Here is a 26,164-nt window from a genome sequence, read left to right as displayed (position 1 = left end):
GGTCTGTGGTCTATAGTGAGTTTTATTTCCCTGAGAAGGTAAATTTTACCCAGTCAAATAAGGAAAATTTTGTAATTCTTTTCACTCTATTCAGGGTTCAGGTTTTCTTTTAATATCAGCCTGTCACAGTATTATTTTACTGCCAGCATTCATTTAGGATACTTGTTAAAATAGCTATTTCACCCAACAATGGTTCTAATCCTATGCCGGTGATCCTTCCTCTCTACTCAGCACTGGTGAGGCCACACCTGGAGTCCTTTTTGTTCAGTTTTGGGCTCACCAGTATGAAAGAGACACGAGCACGTTGGAGAGGGTCCAGGGAGGGACCACAAAGATGCTTAAGGGGCTGGAGCATCTCTCATCTGAGCAAAGGATGAGGCAGCTGGGCTGGACGAGAGAGGGAATCTTACAAAATACCTGAAGGGAGGATGCAAGGAAGACAGAGCCAGGCTCTTTTCAGTGTTTCCCAGTGGCAGGCACAAAGGCAGCAGACACAAACTGAGACACAAGAAGCTCCATCTGAACATCATAAAACATTGTTTACTGTGAGGGTGACCAAGCACTGGAGCTCACTGCCCACAGAGATTGTGGATTCTACCTCCTTGGAAATACTCATAAAATGACTGGTAATGGACCGGGAGAGCTTGTTCCAAATTACCCTGCTTGAGTGGGACCAGATAACCTCCAGAGGTCCCTTCCAACCTCAACCATTTTGTGGTAGGATGATGTTTGTTGACTAAGCCTGTCAGCTGGAAGACAGCTTCTCTAGAATGTTACGAGTGCACATGGTAAACTTAACAGCGAAGTAATAATGCTGTGGGTTTCAGATAGACTGGGAAATCTGAGTTCTCTGGAGCTTTTGTTCTATTACTTGTTCTGTATTTGTTGTGATATGCAGTTGTGTAATTACACAGTGCTAATTGTAAATACACACTTTAAAAATAGAGCTCAAAGGAGGTGTGGTGTCCACACAGGTAAGGGTAGAGTTATGAAGTGACTGAAGCTGCTGGCTGTACCATACTTGCTTGTGCAGTTTAAAAGCTCTTATGTTTAATGGGATGGGATAGCAAGGTGTGGTATCTTTCTGATAAGCTGTTCTCAACACAGCAAAATTCTGGTTCTGTTCCTGTGTGTCACAGCTTTCTGGTAAAAAAAAAAAAAAAAAGGGTGGAGGAAGACATTTAAGCAAAAGTTGTTGTGAAATGGACATCCAGGAAGTATAGGTCCCAGAGTTAAAGGTCATGGAGTCATAGAATAGTTTGGGTTGGAAGGGACCTTTAAAGGTCATCTAGTTCAACTTGAAGTTCATTTGTGACGTATGACACCTGCAGAAAGAATTACTGTTAAGTTTGGATGCTTTACACAAGTGAGGAACAAGTCTGTCTGGGAAGCTGGGGTTGTTCTGACTTGAGTTCTTTTGCCAGTGAACTTCCTTCAGCAGAACTTTCCATTTATCCTCTTTTAAAATTAGACTTGTAATATATTGCCTCTTTGAAGGGAAGGTAGGAAGTTAATTTATTGAATATTAGTGGAGGCAATGCCAGAAATACTTACAGATATGTGCCAAGAAGAAAAGTGATTAAAATGTATTTTCATCGTCATCTCTGGATGATACTCAAGAGGCTGTTAACACTGTTGAAAAGTAACAGACTGTGAGATAAGCAGCAAAACTAATGGTTTCCTATGGATTTTTAACCTACATCCCCTTATACCACCCTCTGCTCATCATGCACTTGTTGCTGTGAATATCCTCTTACCTTTCCTGCTTGACTGCATGAATTTCAGTGTGTTCCGTGCCTTCTTTAGAGCTACTGGTGTGCTAAATGCTGCCTCCTGAATGAAAAAAGGGCTGAATTATAACTGCCTTTGTCTCAGTCAGGATACTAATTTCTGTCTGTCTGCCTTATTTGGCCACAGATACTTTTTCTTTTCCTCAACACAAGAAGTAGAGTATCCGGTTCCTCCAGCTCTTTAAAATCAAGTGTGAAATTAGAGAATGGATTAAAAGGCTACTGCAAATGTATGTGTCAAATGATGGGTGTACAGACAGCAAGGTTGCATAAGCCTCATTCTTTTAAGAAATTGGGCTAAAAATAGTAAGTAAGTGTCCTTTTACCTGAGTTCTATTTTGTGTGCTTATTGAGAAAAGAGCTGTGTAGAAGAAAGAATTACTTAATTGTCCAGAGATCTTTCCATGCTGCCTAACTCCTCTTTTCATAGTTACTATTCATACAACTTTCAATGCTAATCTCATTTATTTTTCTAATTGCAGTGTTTCTGATCTAGCCAAATAGGCTGCCTTCTGTGACTGGGAGACCTTTTTTCAATATCTGAAACCTATTTAGAACAATCCCATTATTGCTGGCACTTTACAGTCTTCGTTTTCTTGGTCAAACTTGCTTGGACTTCTAGTTGGTTGTGAGATCAGTTTTTAGTAATCCATGTTTATCAAAGGTTTTGCATTGTATTTTGTAGCTCACTGCTCCTGACTTACATTCCTTCAGTTACATCCTGAAACTGAAGGATGTGTTATGACCCAGCTTTTTCAGTATTTAAGATAACACTCCCTGCAGCGTGAATGTTTGTATAAAATCTATACACATTTTATATGTAAGTGTGTGCATATAAAAATCTCTTTGTATCTCTACATGTGTATACACGCAGGTTGTTTATTAGCTGGTTTTGTTTGCACACTGTTTGGATTCTCTGTGTTCTGGGTTCTCTGATGTAGTTTGACAAGTTGAGAACAGGTAAATTGGCTTTCAGTTAGTTTTGCTACGCTCTTCTAAAAATGATCTTAATTTTACTGAATTAGTGAAATCTGTAAATTATGGATAAAATCTTTTTGATCGAGCCTGTTGGTAAACTAATTTTCCATTTATATATTAAAATGGATATTGTGCAATTAGCCCTTTGGCCAATGCAGGCATGTTAGGAGTGGCCCTGAAAAAGTTGTGTCCCAGCTTGTTGGAATGGTTGTATAAAGAACTCATTTTCCAATTGTAAATCAATCATTTATGTTTGTGAGAAGCTTTGCAGCTTGGTGCATTTATTTTGCTGGAATTGCAGAATGGAAATAAAGCTCCTAGTGTGGTGCTTCATGTGCAATATTTCAGCTGCACATCCTGGATATGCGGATTTGATTTGTAACTTAAAATGTGCTACTCATGAAGAATGCAAGTTTTTGTTTGAGGGTATTTTAAAAATGAATCAATTTAGTCAAGTTGTAGAAATTACAGAATTCTCCAGTGCTCATGCAGTGTTGGAAGCCTGTTAAAAATTCAGGAAGGTGTTCATTATTAAAGATGTCTTTTTTCTAGACCATTGTGAGAAGAACCTGTCTTTCAACAATGAATTAGCACATTTGCAGTATTTAAAACTCATAAATGCAAATTAAAATCAAAGAAATAAGGATGTATTTCACTTTCCTGATATTATCAGCCAAACAAAAATGAGCAAAACTCCAGGTAAATTTCTTGTCTACAAAACTGGGCAAATCAAAAGGCTCCATAAAATTTAATTGACCTTACCGCTTTTTCTTTTTTTCTAAATTTTGTATTTTATATGCCATTTACTCCTGTAAAACAGAAATGCTGGTAGCAAAAAATCATGAATTATGGCTAGATTGAAGAGATCTCTATTTTAAATTATACCTGATCTATTATACAAGTGACAATAGGTGTGTTTCCAGCTATGGAGACTTTGACTGGAAAGCCAGAGCATCCTGTTATGTTCTTGTTAGTCATCTTTATATAATTTCTCCTGTAGTCCCCTCTGTGTTTGCTGGAGCAACTCCATAGAATATATGCCGGTGTGTTCTTAACATGCACTTTTCCTGATGGTGTTAGCTCTCAAGTATTGATATTAATGATGTCATTGATACACCATGTGAGCTACTGGTAGTTGAATGAGTAACCTCTCACGGTGCATTCCATTAAGACAGAGACCACCTGCATACAATACTGAACTACCTGAAACTCCCTACAGTTCACTCAGTCAGTTTGCTCTGAGATCTGGATTCCTGGTTTGCATCGCTGGTGTCTATTCTTATTTTCTGCTTTGTTACCAGAGGACTAGTGGCTATCAAGGCATCAGTTTTTGAAAGGGCTTCAAGGGGAAACCAAAGCACTGCAGAATCCTGTGCCTGCTGAATGAACTGCACATTAACAGAAGCCACAACAGGGAATAGAATCACTGAGCATACAGATACGTAAGATGTCCTGCTCTATTTTTATTGATACCGTGGTGCACAAAGCTCTAGACAATCCCCCAAAGAGTCAAAAAACATGTGAACAAGAGATGGTTGGGTACATCATTTTTCAAAAAATATTTGGCAATGTTCACTGCTAGTAGGTGTTGAACTAAGCAGCCATGGCATGGAGGATAGTTTCTATGTTTGTCTGGAGAAATTGGTTAGAAGGCAAGAAATTGAGAATACAGATAAACAGTGCTGGAGGCCACAGAGGACATGTGCTGGGGATCCATGCTCTAAATTACACAAATGAATTATTTAGAGTTTGAAAATGAATGAGTAGTGGTATGACACCTTTACTGCCAACATGAAGAATTGCAGAAAAACCTTATGTGGCTGAGTGATTATCTCCATTTTTATTTCTCAGCTAAATGTAAAATGATGCATATTGGGGCTGGAGATGGAGAGATTCCAAATTCATGCTAAGTATGGAAAGCTGTGAGGTGACTTAGTACACTTGAGAATGAGAAATTGTCTTTTTTATAGTTCTTGGAAATGTCACTGTGTAGTGCTCAACAGCAGACAGTGAGCAGATATTCAGTATTTCAGAGAAGAGAACAGATAGCCTATGAAGTTCAGGTGCCTGCATCTTGCAAGCTTCATGTAGTTATTGCCTTTCAGTTTCAAAAAGGATAGGGTAAAACTGGCAGAGATGCAGGGATAAGCTGATGAAGATGCTTAGACTGATGCCTGAAAGGACAGGACTGGAAGAAAGGAACTGTAGGAACTTCTTTCTGCTGGCTGATGTGCAGTTGTGATTGTTTGCAAAGATCATCCGAGGGGCTCTACTTTTCTAAACAACACACCACCAGAGAGCACCATTCAGTCCTGTTAACACCATATTCTCTTGAAACCATGAGGATGCACAAGGTCAAAAATACCTGTTCTTCATCTTGGATTAAAAATATTTCGCTTTCTTGAACATTTTTGAGCAGTCAAAACTCTGCTGCAAGCTCTCCAAATTTAGCCTCTTTACATCAACTGTTTCAGTTCTCACCAATCTGAAGGATTTTCCTATGTAATTTCATCAGGCATCTAAGACTTCAAGTATTTAGTGCCAACAAAAAGAGTTTTCCACTTTGCATCCATTTGATTTGCATCCATTTGGTTTTGTTTTAGTAATGGTTTTGTTACCAGACTTGACACTAAAAGAAAACCCAATATTCTGTGTGTGTTAGGAACATATTCCAAACAGACTCTTTTGGTGACAGTGTTCAAAAATGCATGACAGAGGCATGAACTGATGCCTGAAATAATTTCTCTTGAGACAGAGCTTCCAGAAAAACAAAAAAAGTATGAGTTTTCTAAGTTTCATCAAAAATCTGAGTATACAAGGAAAAGATAATTTCTAAAATTAACGTCCATAAAGTATTCTTTGCAGACAGTAGGAAAATGGTCGTTAGTTTTTAATCTGCCAGTTGAGCAGTAATTTTGTCTATCAAGTCCTTGGTTAATTTTAAAACAGAGTTTGAAGGTGGTTTATATAAATCTCTCAAAATTGTACCCTTAAGCAGAATACATTGCTTTGAAAGCAAAACCTGTTTGCTGTCTGTTATGCAAGTTCCTGATGGAATGGCAGGAACCAGTAAATACTGCAATTTGCCAGTAAATTGGTTCTTTTATTTTCTCAGGTCTCCTACTTTCCGTTTGCTAGTTGCCTGTCTTTTTTTTTTTAAGACTGGAAAGGGTTTTTTTAACCAGTCCTTGGTTTGAATTACTGTTTCTGACATGCTGCTGTAGTGGTAGAACTTCCTTACAAGTCTCTTTTCAATCACTGTGACCTCCTTTTATTGTTTGTCAAAAGACATCATTGCCACTCTGTCTTTATAAAGATCTGATTTCCCAGAGACTGTAGAGGATTAGATCCCATGAGCACGTTCTAAAGTCAGTAAAACCAACTGGATAATGGTGTACCTACAAAAACAGTTTCATTTGGCATGCCCTGCTTTTTGCCTTTCTGTCTGTCTTGCAGCAGAGTCCAAATCAGTCTTTTTGTAGAATTATCAAGTTGTGTGTGCAGCAGCATCTTGCTGGTTATTTGCATTGCATTCCATAATAATTTTCAAAATTAGTATGCAGCAGACTGATACCCTATGAATGATTTTGCTTTCAAAAGCAAAATCTGTCATTAATGGTGTCAGTAAAGAGTCCATTGCCAAAACTGCTCGTTCTCTGGGAGACAGATTGCAAGATTCTATATATGATATGCTATCGAGCTCCAAGCATTTCCTGTGACAAACTGCTATCAGGTATGGAAATTTCAGCTATGGAAATGTGTGTCTTGTGTTTTTCACCGTTATTGATCCATGTTATTTTCATTCTACTCAGCTTGAGGTGCCCCTCTGAGTTCTTTAGGGGTTGGGTACACTTTTTTGCAAATAGTTTTACATTCTTTCTACTATCCCTAGTGCTGATGTCCCAGTCAGTGTCTGAGACTTTCCTCTCCTCTTAAAGACAAAGTTTTGTTTTAAGAAAAGCCTATCTATTCCTGCAGCTATTCTTCAGCATTTCCAACTTTCAGTACTCAAACCTAGTGTACCTATAGAAATCAGTTTGTTTTCCAATCAGGAGTTCATGTTGCTTGTACTTCCTGAGCCAAAATGCCAACCGAAGGTAAAACTTGTAGCTGTCAGAGACGTCTGTCTTCTCGTGTCTCTCCAAAGCTTTTGTGTGCACAGCTGCTCCTGATAATATAGATGTTCTGTCTATAGTATAACATGCTATCTGTTCTGGCAGTAACAGCAATCTCCATGTTGTTACAAGATCTCTTGGTATATCATCCTTACAAAACTTAATACCGTATACAAGAGCTGTGGGGCTTCTCACTTGCATGTAATGTGCAGTTCTCTGCTAACATGATATTGTGAAATCTCCTTGCTTTGTGGTGGAGGAAAGCAGTGAATTGTGTGCCAAGTAATGGTCAGCATTCATCTGGAAAAAATCAGTTGGCTACTTAGTGTAATAAAGTCAAAGGATTCTCGAGGACTTAAAACACCATATTCTTAGTGTTTGGGGGAGGCAGAGGGGCAGGACAGATGTTTGTGGTTACCAAAGTAGCTCAGTCTCCTCAAAATACGATTTCGTATCTCAGTCTCAGTTGATGCAGTCAGCTATGTCTTAGTCTCTCGTGTTCAAGAGACTTTCAGGTCTCAGTAGTGTATTCTTATGTTAATTCTGTGTTAGTTCTTGCATCTAGTGAAACGTACTCCTTTGCAGTTTCTATCTTAATAAAATTTTATCTTAGGATAAATTATATCTATAGAAACATCTTGTGTTGTATGTATTCTGTTTTAGCCCTTTGTAATTTGCATACTTTTTGGGGTTTCTTCAGAACTAAATATTCTGTAATAAAATATGTACCTTCCCCCTGGAAGCACAGCAAGTTAGGATAGTTAAATATTCCACAAGTAACATTTTGCTGTGAGGAAACTAGTTGTTCTTCTCCTGGACTTAGCTAGTTTTGATCTGTTCTGGTATTTGCCTATACCATCAGATTTTTACAAAGCTAAAATGGCAATGGTTACTTGATTCTCCTTCATGAATATTTATTTGGGGCATCCAAAGATCTCAGAAGCCCTGTCTGCCTTGCATGCAAGCCAGTTGGTTGGATCTGCCATGTCATGGTCATGTTGCTGTTTACTCATCTATCTGTTTTCAAACAGAGAAAGTGGACTGGTCAGTCTTTAGTTTCATCCTCTAGTACTTTCTAAACCTTTAAGTCTGTCTTCCCAAGTAGAGCTTTTAGGGCTGGCAAGCTGCAGGTTAGAGCAGCACCCTTCACAGAAGCCTTGACTGTCCCCTGTCCTGAAGTCTACCCTGACTGCATAAAGCCTTAAGTAGCCCAGTCTGATCCCGTAAGGGATCATGGTTTGACCAGGAGGTTGAACAGGAGAGGCATCCTGAGGTTCCTTCCCATCTGAATGATACTGTGATTCTCGATTTTATGATATTAACATAATGAACAATTTTGTATAGAAATTTATAGGTTCGTTCTGGATAACGTTAGTGAGAGCTCTCAGAGGAACTTCTGTGCTTACTGCCTGTGAGCAGGTTTTTATTAGGTTTGTCATGCTGCAGTTTTGTTACCTGTCCAGAGAGGATCCCTTTACCCGAGTCATCTTGATGTTCCAATAGCTATGAATTGGCCATTTTGATAAGTGCCATGTAAACACTAAGGAGTTTGTGAATGCTAGGGAAGTGGCTTTTCTCTCCTTAATATATTCGCATCCACTTTTTCTTACACTGCTTGTTCATGACACTAAAAAACATTCTAGAGTATTATGACCTAATCAGGTGTCAAAATTAGTGCAAATACTAAAAGCAACATGTGAGCTGACTTTGAATGACAAGCAGTAGGAGTGGGACTGTGGCATCTTGAGAGGGACAGCTGTGCTTAGGTTGATGCCAGTTTAACAGAGAAGTGCTCCCCAGCTTCTTGGGCCAGTGTGGGGTTCAGATTTATTGTCTAGGCATGAGTTAACTGAGCTGTGGGAAATTTGGAGGGAGTTTACATTTAAAGGAATTACAGCTTTGTAGTTTGGACAGGGATCTCTTGATGGTTGTAGGGAGAACAGAGACTTTGTTTTCCATGTCTCAGCAGGCAGTTTAGCTGCAGTTTGAAAGATTTGGGATTCTTGGATGCTGACTTCCACTAAATCTTGAATTTGGTAGGAGGAGGGACCTGAGAGGTGGTAAGAGGAGAGATGTGAGGTAGTGCTGGTAAGGCAGCTGGCTGCACCTCATTTTTTAGCCGGCATCTGCTTGTTCCCTCACATTTTCTGTGAGTATGGTGACTCTCTGATTAAAATAAGAAAATTACAGTCATATAAATCATAGAGAAAACTGATTGCCTTGCCTCAGTTCCTTAAAGGGTTAGTATTGTTCTGTTAGATACATTCACATAGTTTCTCCTTTTAGAAAGCATTTCTAAATTTGTGGAAATCATGGTTTTAAAATCCTATACATTTTCTTGGGGATTTTGTTTATATTAACACTATTTTAATACCATTTTTAAAATGAGATATAAAAATAAAATAAGTATAATGTTGTGGATACAGACACATGGCTGTTCTAAAGGTTTTTCCCTACTGTTCTTGTGTCTGGTGCAGTCAGTGTCTTTTGATATCCAATTTCTTCCTATTACTTGCACATCTGTTTAGGTACTAATAATATTTATTTCTTTAAAACTGCATTCACTTTGCAATTTGGCGGCTGCTGAATTTCCAACAAGGAAGGAGTTTGAAGAGTTTTAGCAAGTCCATAAAAGCTTTCTCAGTGGCTGAGGTGCACAACTAGTCAGCAAGACGTTTTGGGTTTTGAGACGTAATTTTCTTACTAGGTGGTGGAAATATCTATTAAAAAGCTAAATGTTCTGTGTAGTAAATATTAATGACATTACACTGCTTTGTTCACTATGCTTTCTAAAAAAGCTTTTGGCATTTCTTTTGGTAGAGGCTATATGACAGTACTTCTTTGTTAAGTAGGTGTTGCTAATGAGAAATTTATTATGCCTTTTGCAAAATTGTTTAGTCCTACTTGGATGTACCAGTGTAAATAAATCCTTTTTATGCTTCAAGTATCGGTAGATATGTTTTTCTTTCAGTTAGCATCTTAAGACATTAGCCAGTGTTTTACAGCAATTCCTTACACTTAAATGTATTCCTTATGCTTACATTCTTAAATGTCTGTGCATCTCTTAAGGGAAAAGAAAGAACAGGAAAACAACCTAATGCAGAGCATTAGGCTCCATAGCTCAAGTCAAATAGACTTGAAATTTTTTCCACATTTATTCATGCTATAAAATCTGATTTCTGTAAAAGACTGAAGCAGTGACAAACTAATTAGTCAGTATGCTGGAATGCCTGTGAAAGATGAAGTCTCAAATAAGGAATAAAATATTGTATTCATAGAGAGTAGTTTTGAGAGTAGTTTTATGATGTAATCAAATCCTATTTTTTTTTCCTGTTTCTTAGATGATGAAGCATGCCTGGGACAATTATAGGCAATATGGATGGGGACATAATGAGCTCAAACCAATTGCCCGGAAAGGACATTCCACCAACATATTTGGTAGGCTATATTTTCTGATTTGTTTGTGATTTTTCTTTTTTTTTTTTTAATATTTCTGTCCATGGGTCTTCTCTGAAAGTCTACCCAAACTTTCTAGCAAACTCTCTTGTAATAAAAATCTTTTGACGTGTGAGTGACAGAAATTTATTATTTCAGTGGTATTTCATTGAATTCCTTTGTTAATCTATCTTTTTGGGGGCAATACATTCTTACTTTTGCAAAGGCTAGGCTGTGTCTATGTCCACTGATGCTTTGTGTGTATATGTAAAAATAAAAGTCCTAATGCAATGATGGTTATTTTTTGGGTATATTCTGAGATGCAATGAATATACATGTGTTTATTGTGTTTTATTTATTTTTTTTTTTAAACCCAGCTCATCTTGTCTAGATCTTTGTGTTTAATTCTATGAGAATCATGGAACAGTTTGAGTTGGAGGGAACCTTTTAAAGATGAACTAGTCCAGCCTCCCTGCCATGGGCTGGGACACCTTCAGCTAGACCAGGCTGCTCAGAGCCTCATCCAGCCTCGTGTTGAACACTGCCAGGGGATGGGGCATCCACAGCTTCTCTGGGCAGCCTGTCCCAGTGCCTCACCAATGGTACTTAGCACAGTGCAAGGAGAGAGTGTGAGCTGAAGGGAAGACTGGAGCAAAAGGCTTCTTTTGTGACAGGACATTCCTTAGATACCAGGACAGCATTGTGTAGTAGTTTTCTTAGATACTTTGTTGTTGTGTACACTGGTACTGCCTTAATTTTCACTAGGAAAATCTCTTCTGAAGCTTACTGTGATTTAGTTTTATGTTATGACTAATTGATGGCTTCCCTTTATATTTTTCCAGCTGATGAAATTGGATTTGACAGTGAAAAATCTTTAATATTCACCTGTATGATCATGAAGTCTTTCCTGTTGAAATTACTTGCAATTCTGTTGCTTAATTTGTCATGTATAATTTTAGATTAGCCTTGGTTTGTAACCCAGACTCTATGAAGTTTTTTTCTTCATATGGCAGGAAAAAATTTTTATAATGTTTGTTTTTAGTGCGACTGACATGATATTTTGAAGCAGTTATGAATTATAATTTCACTGTAGTCTTTTCTTTCCATTCCTCCTCTGCTTGCTTCTAACATGTCTGCTAAAGAGTCTGGAGGATTTCTGCTTTTTTTCCTTGGAATTATTATTCTTTGGAATGCTTATTTTTTTAAAATTTGGCATTGCTTTCTGAAAGAAATTGCAGGCTTTGTCCACACTAAAGTTTCTGCTCCTCTTGTTCCAGCTTACTCAAGCAGCCAATGCCCTACATGTTTGTCCTTTTAAAATCCAGATGCTATTTTGTGCCATTTAGTTTTTAGCCAAATCATGTCATGATTGCTCTATTCAAGGCTGTTTCATATGAAAAACTTTTCTGAAACACAATCTTCAGCATATACCAAGTCTAAAATAGAATCAGCTATTGTTCATTTGGTGGATGCTTGATGGGGGGGTGTGTGTGGAAATTGGTCTTTGTACCAAGGACTGTCTAGGCTGTATTGTTATTCCTAGCTCTTTACCAATGTCTATTACCCCTAGTGACACGATTCCCAGCAGTATTTGCCTTTATAGAAGGTTTGCTTAATTTTTTTTGAACCCTCATGCTAGTTTTAATAAAAAGATGGTCAGCAAATTCTGTTTTCATTATTCATCTCAAAGATGATTTGATCCAAACTATTTTCAGCCATTACTGCAATCTACTGTGCTCCCATTTCAATTCCTAGCACGTCTCTGAGATCCTGCAAGGAGATGGTGTCGCTGGTTGAACGGCAACCCTTTGCATGAATCTTTGGGAAATCAGGTTTGCTGATAACTCCCAAGTGAGGTTAAACATGACTCAATTTAGAAGACAAATAAGTCATTAGTCTTCCCTGTTGGACTTCACTTTTGTCTAAAGCAGTGGATAGCTATATCTATGCCAAGGAGAACACCAGGGTTTCTAACATTCCAAGATCTAGCAGGGTTCAGTCTGGGGTTAGAGAAGGGGAGAGAAGGTGGCCTGCTCTGCTCTTATAAATCTTAGTTTTAAGTAATTAAAAAAATAAAGAAGGATAAACGTTATAAACTTTAAAGCAAGATGCTCTGTGCCTCACTGAAGCATGCCAGCAAGAATGTTTATGGGTCCCCTCAATTACTAGTTTGACTTTTATGACAAAACATGCTAGGGTTGCTTTAATTGGCCTGCAGCAAGAAACTCTTGCCAATCTTTTTGAGATGTCTGACTGTAAATTGTAAAGGAGAGTCTGCTAAAAAGACTGTCTTTCAAACTGTGTAGTCAGGCAGTATCTTGAATAGTACGTCTTAAACGGCTGGGTCACAGCATCAGTAGTATGGCACTGCTTTGGGAAAGTATCACTGGGAATGGGTGAGCTTTTAAAGATATTTACATTTAGATGATATACGAAACAAACCTTTATAGCTTCTCTGTTGGTGAAATGGGGTGATAACTGCTTTTGAAAAGGCTGGCATTTATTCCTACCCTGTAAGATGAAATATAAAAGTCAAGGAGAAAGTGCAGCAGAAAGGTGTAAATTTTCTTTCCAGTTTAAATTTTTATTTGCAGCTCTGCTGAAGGTTGTAGCAGCTAAGCTAAAAAAAAAAAAAGAAAGTTGACCTTTTTTGTTGGACTGCTTAAATTGGTGAAAAAAATTTATGGCAGCTGCAGGGTGTTGTTGCAGAGGGAGTTTGTGTGGGATCTGGATCAAGTTCTCATCACAAAGGGTGAAGAGAAAAGGCTGATGGAAAATGATGCACGTAAGATAATGAGCAAGCACAACAAACACTGAGCTTGCTTCAGAAGGGTTTCTGAGTTTAGCACAAACCAGAGTAGTTGACGGTATTGTCAGATTCTCTTCCTGTAATGAAATCTGCCTGGATTTGCTTTGGAGGATGAGAGTAACCATCTGAAAGATGCTGTTCGAAGATGGTTTGTCCCTGCACTTGTTTGATGACCTGTAGGTGAACATATCCTGAAAACACAATTAAAATTATTCAGTCCAGATATGCTTCAGAGTTTGAAACTATTATGTGTTTGTGATATCTTTTGCTCCAGTATCATATGAACTAATTACTGTAGTATAAGCTGTAAGGATACTTTCTTGTGAGTTAAATTGAGTAGTTAGTACTAGTTGGGTTGCATCAGTCTTCAATCGCTGTTTTTCTAAAACAATGTTTATTTGAGAACCTGGATTACTTTAAGGAAAAATATAAAGAAAAGAGACAATCCCTGGGCAATTTGGAACATTGTCCTCAGCAAAACTAGAGATCATGGGCTGCCATGTAATCTGATACTTTCTGAAATAAGAGTTCTGAAATTTGTGGTGTGCTTTATTTTGTTGTTTTGGGGTTGTTTTTTGGTTTGTTTTGCTAATTTTAACTATCTAAAAATAAAGTGAAGATGTGCGGATTGTCAGGTAATAAGTGCACGGCAAAGTACTGATACAACTCTTGCAAAATAGGAGACTTCCCGTATTACTAGCAGTGCATTTCTAAACCTTGTATTTGGATGTATTCTGTCTAGAGATGAGCTGCTTTACATGAAGATGATCTGATAATGTATATATCCATAAACAGTTTTATGTTTAGGTATGTTTTGAAGGGTGTGGAAAGATTTTAATAATGATAAAAAGTTTTAAAGTTGTAGATGCCTGCATACACACATGCCCACTCTCATACACAGATTTAATAAAGTCATTATTTTGTATTTTGTCACACTAGAACTGTCTCATGCATTGATAGAGCTTTCATGCCTCTCCTGTTCTCTCATCTCACATGCCACACAAACAGTCGATTTAATCTGAGTTGCCTGCCAGTTCTCTCTTGGGATCTTGTCTTCTAGGGGGGGAAGAGAGAATTGTCAATGAAGTCACAGCGTGATTACATTTGTGTTACATGGTAGAGCCCCAAGGCTGCAATGCAGTGCCTTATCTCTTCCTTAAAGCGTGACCAAATACCCTCTTTTATGAGGAATTTTTGTCTGGCATGTTAAGTATCATTGGTGAGCAAGATATGTCCAAGGGAATAACTCAAGGATTCAGGTGGGGCAGTTAGTGTGCTGAATATTCTCTAATACACAAGTGGATTGCTTGGTTTGTACCGCATCACTGTGTCCTGTTGCCTGGCATGTGCACAGCCAGCCTTTTGCTGCCAGTGCCACTGGTGAACCCTTGTGACACGGGAGGAAGTTGCTGAGCTGGCTGCCAACTGCCCAGTGCCGCAGCAGTGTAGGAAGCTCCTGCAGCAGCTCCTCGTGTTGCTAAGCAATGGAGATCTGGAAGTGCATTTCTCTCTGTGCCGGGGAGCAGGAGCAGTGAGACTCCCAAAGAAAATGCATCTGTCAGACTGCAAGGATGGGAGGCTGTTGCAAGCAGGAGCTGAGTCAGGCACAGGAGCCTGCTTTTCCAATACCTTTGACAAGTACAGTGTAGCTTGGCAGAGCAGTGCGATTTCTTTGTCCCCTTTGTGGTTCCTGAAAATGAGAGGTGGAATATTTCTTGTAAGCACCACAAGAAAACACTGTAACAGATTTTTTTATTATTACTTACCCTTGGAAATAATCATTAGTTTATAAGGCATGTTTGTTATCTGTCCTTTTAGCAGTTGTCAGAGCAGCTCAGGCTCCCCAATACTATCTATCATCTGCTGTCACCTGATTAGTTGTAATTTACTTTTGAAGCTCACATTAACTGAGTGTCAAGAGTGTCTGTTTTGGTAAGCCTTCTGTATTTTCTGGTTTATTTGCTTGTTTTTTACAACATCTGCAAAAATTTATAAACACTATGGAGACAAACACTTTTACTGGAAAGAAAATAGATGACACACTTTAAAGACTGAGGAATGACTTCTTGAAAATACGACAGAAAACTTCTGGCGTCTTCTCACTGTAAAATCCTAATGAAAAGACAGATGGGAAACACAGTTTCTGCACAGCATCCTTTTTCTGTGCATGTGTTCAGCCTCTGAATCCATGTAGAGGATAAATGAGCACAAAAAGGGGATATTGAGGTATATATGTAAACAGAAATGTTCTGGACTATATGTTATCCTGATGAAAAGAAAAACTCCTTACTGAGCAGTAGTTCTTACCTTTTAACTGTACATGCACAAGTAATCTACTCATTATTGCCTTTTTCTGTTGCAAATGAAAGAGGAAAGAAAATCCATTCATGCTAACTAGTAAAGGGAGGTAATTTCACAATGCAAATTTCAGCCTAATCTCTGTATTTCAGGTTCAACTCAATTTTAAAATAAATGGAAATGGCCTTAGGAGAGGTCTATGCATCTGTGTCCTCTGCAAACTCATGAATGAGTGACTACAGTGAGATAATGTTGAATATTATATGTACATTGAATATGTATTTTTTTTGACCAGTGACACAAATTTTGGAAAGATAAAATTTTGAGAAAGAGCGTAACTCCTGAGTTGCTGGCTTTATTTGAAACTAGAACAGTGTTTTAATATCACGAGAAAAATTCCTTCAGGTCAGATGACAGATCAAACATGATAGTTGTTACTCAGTCTTCAGAAATTGCTCACAGCAGGTACCTAGGGAAGACATGTAAGAGCAGGAAAAGCTTCTAGTGAGCTTGTCTCAGAGTACTCCACAGCCTTACAGAAGTTTGTGTAGTGTTAGTGCTTCTGTGGTCAGAGGCAGCAAATTTTATTTAATAACTTCTGGTTTATTTTTCCTTGATTTTTGTCCAAACTGCTTTGTAGTTTGGGCAACCTTAAGATTAACATAACCCAGAGTGTTTCCATAGTTTTTTGATTTGATATGGTGTAGTAAACTTTTTAGTTTTGAAGTCTGCTTGCTCTCCTAGGTGACTAGTTTTGGTGCTGGAAAAAAAATCAACCCTTCATTCATTTCTTCCTTGCCATTCATAAGTTTGTAGGACTGCATATGCCCTCAGTAGTGCCCCTGTTTTGTGTGGAGAGTCTTGGCCTGTTAACTCATTTCTTGTACTTACATTTTTTCATACCTGATATGTTGTTACCTTCTTTCTTTGTATATTTTCAAGGTGTTGGCTTTGGGGTTTTATTTGGTCTTTGTGAGGAAGACTAAAACTTTGTTCCATTTTCTGTTTTGTTTGCTTTTCCTTTCCTAATAATTGTGTTTTCTGTCTTCTAGGCTCCTTGTTGAGTCTACAAACACATGACAGGGTAGCTTTTCTGCAGTAGCAATCCTTTTGGAAATTGTCATCCACTGTATCCGGTGATACACATTATAAATCTAATGTTATAAATATTTTCAGTTATTTCATATTTAAGCTTTTGCCTGAGCAGCCATCTCAGTAGGATCCCACTGGTAGTTTTACCTCACACTGATGGTTGTTTACACTTACCCCATTTCCTGTCTTTTAAACCATTATTCATCTGCGTGAGAACAGTTTTCTTTTGCCCTGTGGCAGGTCAGTTTTCTTAAGAGCTTTTGTTAAGGGGTGGTCTCACATTCCTTCTGTGTATGTTCTCTGTCCATGTGCAAGTTCACTTCTTCAAAAGACTTTAACGTTGATGCTAAGGTAAGACTTCCCTCTACAAAATTTCTGACTTTTCCTCAGTTTATCTCATTTAAAGCTGTCTTCTGATGGATACTGCCATTTGGGCAAATAGTGATTTGTTAACACTGTTTTGCTTCATTGCAGTGTGTATCATGCTTATTCAGAATATAGCTGTTCTCTGAAACTTGCAAATTTGTGCAGACAGGATACAATCTGGCTGTGTGTTCCCTCTTAAGTGCTTTACAGTACTGGTGCTGTAGATAAAACCAACTGCTTAGCTAAGAATGTTTTTTGAATGTCATTGATATTTCATCAAACTGTCCCAAGTGTGCCTATGCATATCAGGAAAATTCACCAAGAACAGCTGTTGTCTTCTGTTCTTTTTAATAATACAGTATTCGACTGAATTCTTCTCACACAGTTTGTATTAGTTCATGTACAACACATTTAGGGCAGTTGTACTGAGTGGCTTTTTTAAGTGTTTCTGAAGCAATTATGTTAAATGCTATTCAGAAGATTGAAAATTCTGCTTTAACCAGAAAATCCCACAAAACAAACGAACAAAAGATGCACAAATGCAAAGTGGAATTAGATAAACACACCTCGTTTTTGTAATCTGCCTTGTTAGAATAGTGAGGTAAACATCTGCATGAAATGGTAATGAAAAAATTAAATCATACTAGAGTTCAGGGCTGAGGCTTAGACTCAGAATTTTGATTCTTTCCAATAGCATTCTCTCCTGTTCTTGTCTTATAAACCAGATGATTTGCTTTGATTTAGATTGTGGGGATGCTATTCACGAATTTAAACCTTTTTCCTATCATTTGGAATTGAGAGCAGAGGGTGTAATAAGGAAATAAGTTAAAGCTATGCAGTCTTGTTTTGGACTGTGTTAAAATATGAACAGGCATGACAGCTGAGTAAGAATTAGCATACTGAGCTGTAAAACTAAATCTGCTGAGGACTGCTCCATGGGCACGTGTACAGCAAGGGAGTCAGATGTGGGTACGCTTTGCTGTCATCAGAAGCCAGCAGATGTACCAGGCAGCTGGAATTCAGAAACAGTTCAACCACATGAGCGGAGCACTGTGCTTGTTCCTAATGCACTGAGTGAGACTGTTCACTCAGGTTTTGCACCCTTCTTGTGAAGTTTTTGGCTAACCCACTGAAAATCTGCTCCTCTTACACTGTCCCAAAGAAAATTTATTATGTGGGTTGGACCAAAATGTGCAGAAGTGGCCCAAATATAAAGATAGAAAAGCTTGTGTGCCGTAATGGCTCTTAGGTGGGTTTTTTTTAATATGCCTTTCCTACTGCCTAGCTGACAAAGTAATTTAGCTTACAATTATCTGTGAGAGATTGTATCTTGTCTTGGAAGATCCATACTTAGCTTGCTTCATACATCAGGTCATACAACTATACTGAGTCCAGATAACACCTTGTTCTCTTACTTACTCTGAAGTATTAATCTTGCTTTGCTTGCTGCTGTGTTTAACTGATTGCTGCCAGTGTTTAGGTTCTTTGTACTTCCAGGCCATTGTTCACAGGTACTTTTCCTTTCAGTCTTCTGCTTCCTATTTTCTTAAAATGGACTTGCTTCAGGTCTGTATTTTTGGTTAGTTTTGATTGACTGCTTTGTGTGTGCAGCAAATTTGCCATCACCATTCATTTCTCACAGGTTATTCTCGCTTTCTTTCTGGTACACTTTCATGGCCTCCTTTGTACTCAATGCCATCTCCTCTCCCTCATTCCTTTCCTACTCTGAAATTCATCCTAACCTTTCTCTCCTGATATTGTGGCCTTTCAGTTATCACCAAGTCTTAACCTTCCACTAACTCAGATCATAGTTCCAGCATTAATCTTTATTATGGTCTGCACACAGTCCTCTTCCTTGTACAGTAATTCAGTTTGGTTTTTGTGCTTAAAATAACAAAAATATATGGAGAAAATTGGATAGAAATGTAAAAAATTGAAATAGTCTGAGGATATTCAGGCTTTGTACTAGGGGGACTGCATTCAACTCTTGCTTGCATGAATTTTGAATTAATTTAAAGGGCCATATAAGATATAGTTAGGGAACAAAATAAAGCAATAAGTGAAGAGCAGTCGAGGAAGGTTTATTGCAGTATGGAGTCTTAGACAAAGTTTTAAAATTTGGGTCTTAAGAACATAGGTATTTAAACAGCAGTTTGATTATTAACAAATACCAGCAGATCCAGTTTTTAATAGGTTTAAAGTCTAGCATACAATTCAGTGTTCTACTCCCATTACTTCCTCAGTTATGAAATTAAGGAAAGCATTACACTTGATTATTTAATGTTATTTATATGCTAAAGTACTCTATTGTCTGGTACAAAACATTAAGACCTTCTTTTCATCTTGTCTATTATCAGCAATTTAATAGGACTAAGCAATCAACATGCTTAGTTTTTTGTTCTGCCTTTTTAATTAGTCTAAAATGTTAAAGGCAATTGGTTTCTTCATGGATACTTACAGGCTTATTCATTGTGTTTTATGACTGAGCTGAAATCCTACGCTGCAGTTTTGTATGAAATGTATAGTTTCATTGACTAATTTTGAAGCACTCGTTTTCTCAGTGAAATCAAACTCTCTTGTTCAAAATTTTAATTAATTTTCTTAAACGTTATCTTGTTCCTTGTGAGTCATTAAGATATTTCGCAAGTGGTATGCTTCAGTAGTGGCAGCTTTATTGCCAGAGCCTCATTAGAGATACAGAAAACAGTTGATAATTGTTTGCTTTTAATTTTCACATTACATATTTTCCTACCATGTCTGTAATTGTCTGTCACATCAAGAAATCCTGTTGCTACAGTCTGAAAACTTGAATTATTTGAATCTTTGGGAGTAGAAATTGGTATAATTTCTAATATATAGTGCAGTCTTGCCCAGTATGTGTTTTTCAGCCATTATGAATCTGAGCAGACAGGAATATCAATAACAAGAGTATTTATTTTCTTTAAGATTGTAATAACTCTGTATTTAATGTCAGGCTGGGTTTATCAAGGAAGCATTTTCACTCAGTTGCTAGGGATTAAAACAACTCTCTATGTGAAAAATAACTAAACTTTTAGGTTACACGTGTGAGAGAGTATATATTCGTCCTTGGGGAGGCTTTACATCTCCTCCTTTGTTTCTGGAATCACTGTGGTGGAATAGGGAGGATCTGCTCTATGCTTGTGTACACACCAGTGGTTGGGTTGCTGTCAGTAGTTCTGGACCAGTCTGAAGCTGAGGTCCCCTGCTTTAGTGGAAATTTATCTTAGAAATTATGGTAAATTATCCCTTGAGGCTTTGGTCCTCTTACATTCCTTTTGCAAGCTTATCTTCCCTCCACCCCCAGGTAGCTACACCAGTTGTCAAGCACGTTCTGGACCATGCAGGAGTAGGTTCAGCTTCCACTAAATAATGTCTGTCCAGGGCCCTGGAAAAAACAAGAGCTGGATATGAGGCTGGCTGAGACCAATTCTATTTCTGGTGTGGGAGGAGGTCTGTTTGTATCTTATGGTTCTGTTGATCAGTGTGATCATCCCATTGGCCATGGGAAGCTGTTTTGAGAGTGAAAGCTATTTTCTTGCATCTGGATCCCTAGTCTTTGCATGTAACTAACTATGGAATCCAGCTTTTCTATTGCTTAGGAAGATAAGTCTGCTTTCCAGTGTATAAAATAACTTACTTCAATTGGAGGTTTTAACACAGAGGTGCTTGCTCTTTGTGTGGTGTAGAGGCAGCTGTCTTCAGTAATTGTCCAAATGCTTTTACTGTATCCAACTGCTTGTTCTTCCTTAATCTTGCCAATTCCCTTAGCTTTCTTCAAAATGTAGCTGCTGATGTCTGCAGGCTGTCCTTGTAAAGGAGAATAAGAGTCTTTATTAGATTCCTGTGTGATTTTGTCACTGGTTTAGGAAATACTAAAAGCCTACCTTGATTGTAAATGGACTGATGAGTATCCTGCTTTTGGACTCGTTATCTGCTGTCTTTTCTGAGGAATAATAAAATGCTTCTTTCTTAGTCACTGTGTGAGGTAAAAGAGTAGGAAAGGTCACGTGCACCTATTAGGCCCATTTATATGACTTCCTTGGAAGCAGAGTGGCCTCAGTAGTTTTCCACTTAGGCTGATTTCCTTGACTTAGTAGCAGCAGAGTGTACATTTTGGTAATGAGAGATCCATTTGACTAGGTCGGATTTCCTTCAGGTTTGTTCCTCCTCTAGCAAGTCTCTGGGTAGATGCCAAGCATGTTGTAAGACACACACTTGTGGCACAGAAGTGTTGGAGCACAGGCAGAGGGAGAAAGGGTAACAAGGAAATTCTCTCTCCAAGCTTTTGCCTACCCCTGGTTTATTCACTGCAGGGGGATGGGAAAGAGCCTTGATGCTGTGCAAGCACTGCTCAGCAATAGTCAAAATTCTGGTGTGTTTCCAACACTTGTTTAGTCACACATCCAAACCCCACAGCACCATACAAGCTGCTGTGAAGAAAATTAACTCTCTCCCGTGCAGACCGAGTACCCCTGCTCAGCCCTCCACTTGGGCCAAGGAAAGCCCCTATGGAAGTGTTTTTCAGAAGTAATGAGATTTGTGTGTGGCGTATACATTTTGAAGTAAGGAGGAGGTATGGATGACATGTTAAATAATCAGAATTTCTGTGAAGCACCTATTTGATGATTACCTTTCAGCTTAGTGCATGCCTTCAGTTTGCTGCTGCAGAGTTTTAACTTGTCTGTGTCTCATATCTTCAGTCTTCTCTGTTCATAATTGATCTATGCTTATTCACATATTTTCTCTAGTACCTCACTGCTTACAGTCTCTTCTGCTTCCACATAATAAATACTCTAAGCAACCCTGAGCTGGTACCAGACTTTCTAAATCTCTACACTTTTTCTTATGGTATAATGAAAATGGGCTATTTATTTTCTTCATATTCCTTTTGTCGTGAACACTTGACAATGCTCTGTCTCCCTTGTACTTTGATAGTCTCTTGTGAAACTTTCAAATGGTACTGATAAGCCAGTTCTTCATCTAGCGCTTTGGCATACTGAAAGAATTCTAGATAAGAAGACCATTTTTCTTTTAGAGGTCCTAATATTTACACTTAGTCATATGATTTGCTGGAGATTTCAAACTGTAGATTTATGTGGTATCAAGTGAAGGAATTATTTGGCTTATCTCAGGAAACTGAAGTCTACCTAACTACAAATCTGATTTACCATTTCGCAGTCCTTTGGAATAATACTCTTCCTTAATGAGAGTGTGCACGATTTTCTTAATAGTTCAGCTATTTCACTGCTAAATTCTTTCCATTAGCTCATGATGGATGTTCTGTTTTATTTAGAAGAATGAGCATTGCATTCATTAGGCAAACTTCATTAAATTTGGAGCTCAATCAACTAGAACTATAATTATATGGAGAAGAAACTTCCTAATCTGACATTTGTAAAACTGGGCCTTTTTGGAATTGGTTATTATCCTACGCAACATGACTAGCTGAGCCTTTGTATTGAACAGAGACAGACCCTGGGAGGAGTGCCTTCAGCCAGCAGAAGTGTTATTTTCTATTATAGTTTAATTGTTTTATAGCCTTTTTTCACCACAATGAGACATCTGCTCCCTCTGTGTCTGGAGCAATAATGGACTGCTTGAGGTGGTAGCAAGAAGTGTATACTCTAACCTGTTTTCTCATTATTTAGGGTTACTTTATGGCTCTTCAAATGATACCTTCTGCAGTTTAATTCCAGGGAGGTTATCCCCTTGTCCTTCAAGGAAAAATTTATGGATCTTGGCATGGCTATGAAAGGAAAAAAAAGAACATTCTCTATTATGAATGGAAAATTATTTCACTTTGTGACTTCAGACGAATGGTTTCTATCAGCATCAGTAGGGGGAAGTACCGCTGCCTATCCATTTCTGCTTTACCTATAGCAGCACACATGACTAATGCAGGCTAGTGATTGGAACACTTGCTGTTTCTTCCTTCTTTAGTTTTCAGTCAATGCCTTGCTGGTAGTGCAGTACTTTTTAAGATGAAGACAGCTATTGCAATGTTACTGCTTGTTTTGGGCAAGGTGTAGATACAGAAGAATTCAGTGGAAGCTCTTACTTAAGACCAAATTAAGAATGACATTCTTTCCACATAGTCCTTGAAGAAAGAAGCTGAGAGCAGTTAATTAATTTTACTCTCTGACCAAACATAGTGTAGCCCACAAATGATTTTACGTTGTACCCGTCGTGCAGTATGGGGCAGCCAAGGTGTTACATGTATATTGTCCTCAGTGTTGCATTATGTTCAGTTCTGCCCTGTATTCTTGTAAGCACAAGACTTCTGAGTGTGAATTCTGCATTTTGGACTTTTCCACCTCAATGCTCATGAGGAGGGTATTAGCTTGCTTTCTGCTGCCTGATTGACACTAAAAGAAGAAGATTGAGTAGACAATCTGTTGCAGAATACTGACTTGTTATCTCTTGATCTTTTGGAAATGTGTCCAGCCAAAAGGGTTTAAAAATGCAAAGATTGTTCCTCTGAGTCGTCCTCAAGGAAGAAGTACTCATGTGTAGAAAAGAAGAAAAGTAACTCAGATTTGGTCAAAATAGCCTGCTTATATGAAAAAAGAAAAACTAGTAATTTATTATAGGTTGAGATATAAATGCTATCCTTAGGAGATTGTGGTAAAAAATAGTTGGGCTCTCCCATGGAGTCTAAAAACTATAACCATACTGATCTGTGCCTCAGAACCAGGTGCCCATCACTGGTTAGGGAAGAGGCACAAGAGAGTAGAGGGGGCTTTTCTCAGTAATGTTTTGTTGGACATTCATGGTTCTAGGAAAGAAACATAAAAGGTGAAAGAAAGGACTGTAAAGGCAGGCAGAGGGAGGACTTGAACAAACTATTAGAGTGTTGGGCTTGAATCATGCCGCAACTGGGCCAGGAGACACTTCTGAGACAGAGTCAGAGAAGTGGGTATTTGCTTTATTCGGCGCGCCGGGTGTGTGGGGATCGCTCCTCCGAACACACACGCCTGGTGCTCTCTACAACACAGTATTAAGGGCTAAATTATGAATATTCATCACATTCCTTGGGACAGGTGTGGTTATACAAATTATTTCTCGGAAGTCATTAGCATATGGGCCACGCATGCGCTGTATGTCCTGGTGGTCGCACTGAGGAAGACCTCTCCTCTTCCTCGGGGGTCTTTCTGATGAAAACCAGTAGTCATCCTCTCATGAACTTTTCACCTTTCTCCCTGGACATGCGTAGTCCTTTGAGGAATGATTCAGCAGTCTGATGATCCTTGTCCCCTCTAGCTTGACAAGATTAGGGTGAATTCAGCTTCTCAGGCTCTGTAATTAACATCTTCTGTCTGAACTAACATTTGCTGTCTCCCAATAGTTAACTTGTGCTTACATGAGTTAGTTATTGACTGCCCCTTCTTCAGGCTGCATTTGTTTCTGTGCCTGCAAACAGTGCAGAAGGATCTGGCGTGAAATGGGTTGTAGGTAATCCCTTTTGGGGACCACTGGTTTAGGTGAGATCTCTATATGGGGTTGAGGGCTCACTTTTAAGTGATAACAAAAGCAAATTTCTTGTCTGTGTTTGGCGAAGTCATATTGTTCAGTAATCATGGGATGCACTGGGGAAACTATGAACACTTCAGTTCTGGAGAGAGCTCTGTTCTGTTCTCTCTGAATGCATCTATTGGGTTTATGAGATAGCAAAAGTTATTATGTGCTTTTTCATTTCCATGGCCCTTCTTCCATGGTTCTGTGCAGAGAAGGCCATGAAAAAAGTTGTTTAAATTTGTATTTTTGAAGATACTTCCTTGAGGGCTGGCAAGTACATATTCTTGCCCCCCAACCTACCGCTCTCCCATGTTGTGGACACTGGAAAGTAGTTCTGAGAGCTAGAAAACTTTGGAAGATTGTACTATGGTGTCTGAAGTTTTTTGGAGTAGGTGTAGAGAGGTAGGGTGGCGGACAATGACACACCAGTCAATTTACATGCAATGTGTTCTCCTCATCCCATGCAAATTGAAGAATACAAGAGCTTACTGATGGGATTCCCACTGTGTTTAAGTTGGAAAGTTTTTATTTTTTGAAACTATTGCAAGAGGAACTTTCAGGATTTCCCAAGACTTACATGTCCTTATTTATTCAAACACTTCATGTATTTGAAAATTTTATCAATATGGTTTAAATAAAGGAACAGAAATTACTTTGAGCGTGTCGTGGAAGCAGTATAACACATTCCAACTTCATGTTGAAAAATACTTTGTCAGCTGGTACTGAAGGTAGTCCTTTTGTCATGGTCTTATTTACATATTTTTGAAGTGGTAAATTAGATAACTGTCACATTATGCTTTTGAGAAGGTGCTAAGTTAAGTGCAGCGCTGTGGCTCTTCTCACAGCAACCTCCACTTCGGCACAATCGGTGGAATTTGTCATTTGGCTGAAGGCGTTAAACCTTTCAGTACTTAAGTACCACAGTGAATTCATTTCCTGAGAGTTATAGGTATGGCTGATGGACAATTTGTCAAAGGATTTGTCTTTTAATTAATCTTGCAAAAGGTAGCATGTCCCAGTCTGCACTTCAATTTTCTTAACACCCCCAACCTTAGGCTTTCCATATCTAATTGATATTAATTAAAACTGATGCTATTCTTTAAAAATTAGTTGGTGGTTACTTTGTCATGGATACTGTCGTGTTTAATTTTTATTATTTGGGGAAAGAAGCCCCTGAAAATGGAAATAAGCTTACATGTCAGTCATTTAGGTGTGTGAAAGAAATACAGTGGGGGTGATGGCTTCATTCAGTTACTATTATGCTTGAGGGGAAAAAAATAGCTTCTAACCATGTGAAAGTCAGGAATGGATGAGTAGAACTTACCAAGCAGGAACACTCTGCTGTAGAGATTCCCATTATAGGTGGAAAGCACATTTAGAGAACCCAAAAATTGACTTGTTAGGACACTACCGTCATTAAATTGCTAATCGTAGTCATTGCACTGGTTTATAGATTACAGGTACGAACAGTGAAATTTGGCTACTTTCTTGGTGCACAGGAAGTTTTATACACTCCATGAAAACAGATAACCCATGATAATTTTTGCTTTCCTCTAGAAACAAAGATCTTTGCCTACTGAAGGCAGCAGCTTGGGTTGGGATGGCCTTGGGAGACCAGAGCTGTCATGGGCCATGGCTCACCACCTCGTCCTCCCTTGCACCAGACCGATGAGTCACTCATCAATCAGCTCTAAATTGCTGCTGTTTCGAGTGAATGGCATTTTAGCTTAAAGCGCCATTGATTT

The 26,164-nt window shown here is 38.5% G+C and overlaps 1 protein-coding gene across 2 annotated transcripts in view; it reads left to right on the top strand.

Annotated features, from left to right (window-relative positions):
- The window catches only part of MAN1A2 (mannosidase alpha class 1A member 2), a 136,004-nt gene that overhangs the window by 34,646 nt on the left and 75,194 nt on the right, over window positions 1-26,164 (top strand). For both annotated transcript variants that reach the window (XM_010396079.3, XM_019283823.3), the window contains exon 3: window positions 10,225-10,321. In XM_010396079.3, coding sequence (XP_010394381.2) covers window positions 10,225-10,321 — 97 coding nt within the window. The remainder of the gene's footprint in view (window positions 1-10,224; window positions 10,322-26,164) is intronic.

The sequence above is a fragment of the Corvus cornix genome, chromosome 1 (assembly GCF_000738735.6).
Source record: "Corvus cornix cornix isolate S_Up_H32 chromosome 1, ASM73873v5, whole genome shotgun sequence".
NCBI classification, from domain to species: domain Eukaryota; kingdom Metazoa; phylum Chordata; class Aves; order Passeriformes; family Corvidae; genus Corvus; species Corvus cornix.
The sequence above is the reverse complement of the archived record's forward strand: the minus strand, read 5'-3'. Positions and strand labels throughout refer to the sequence as shown.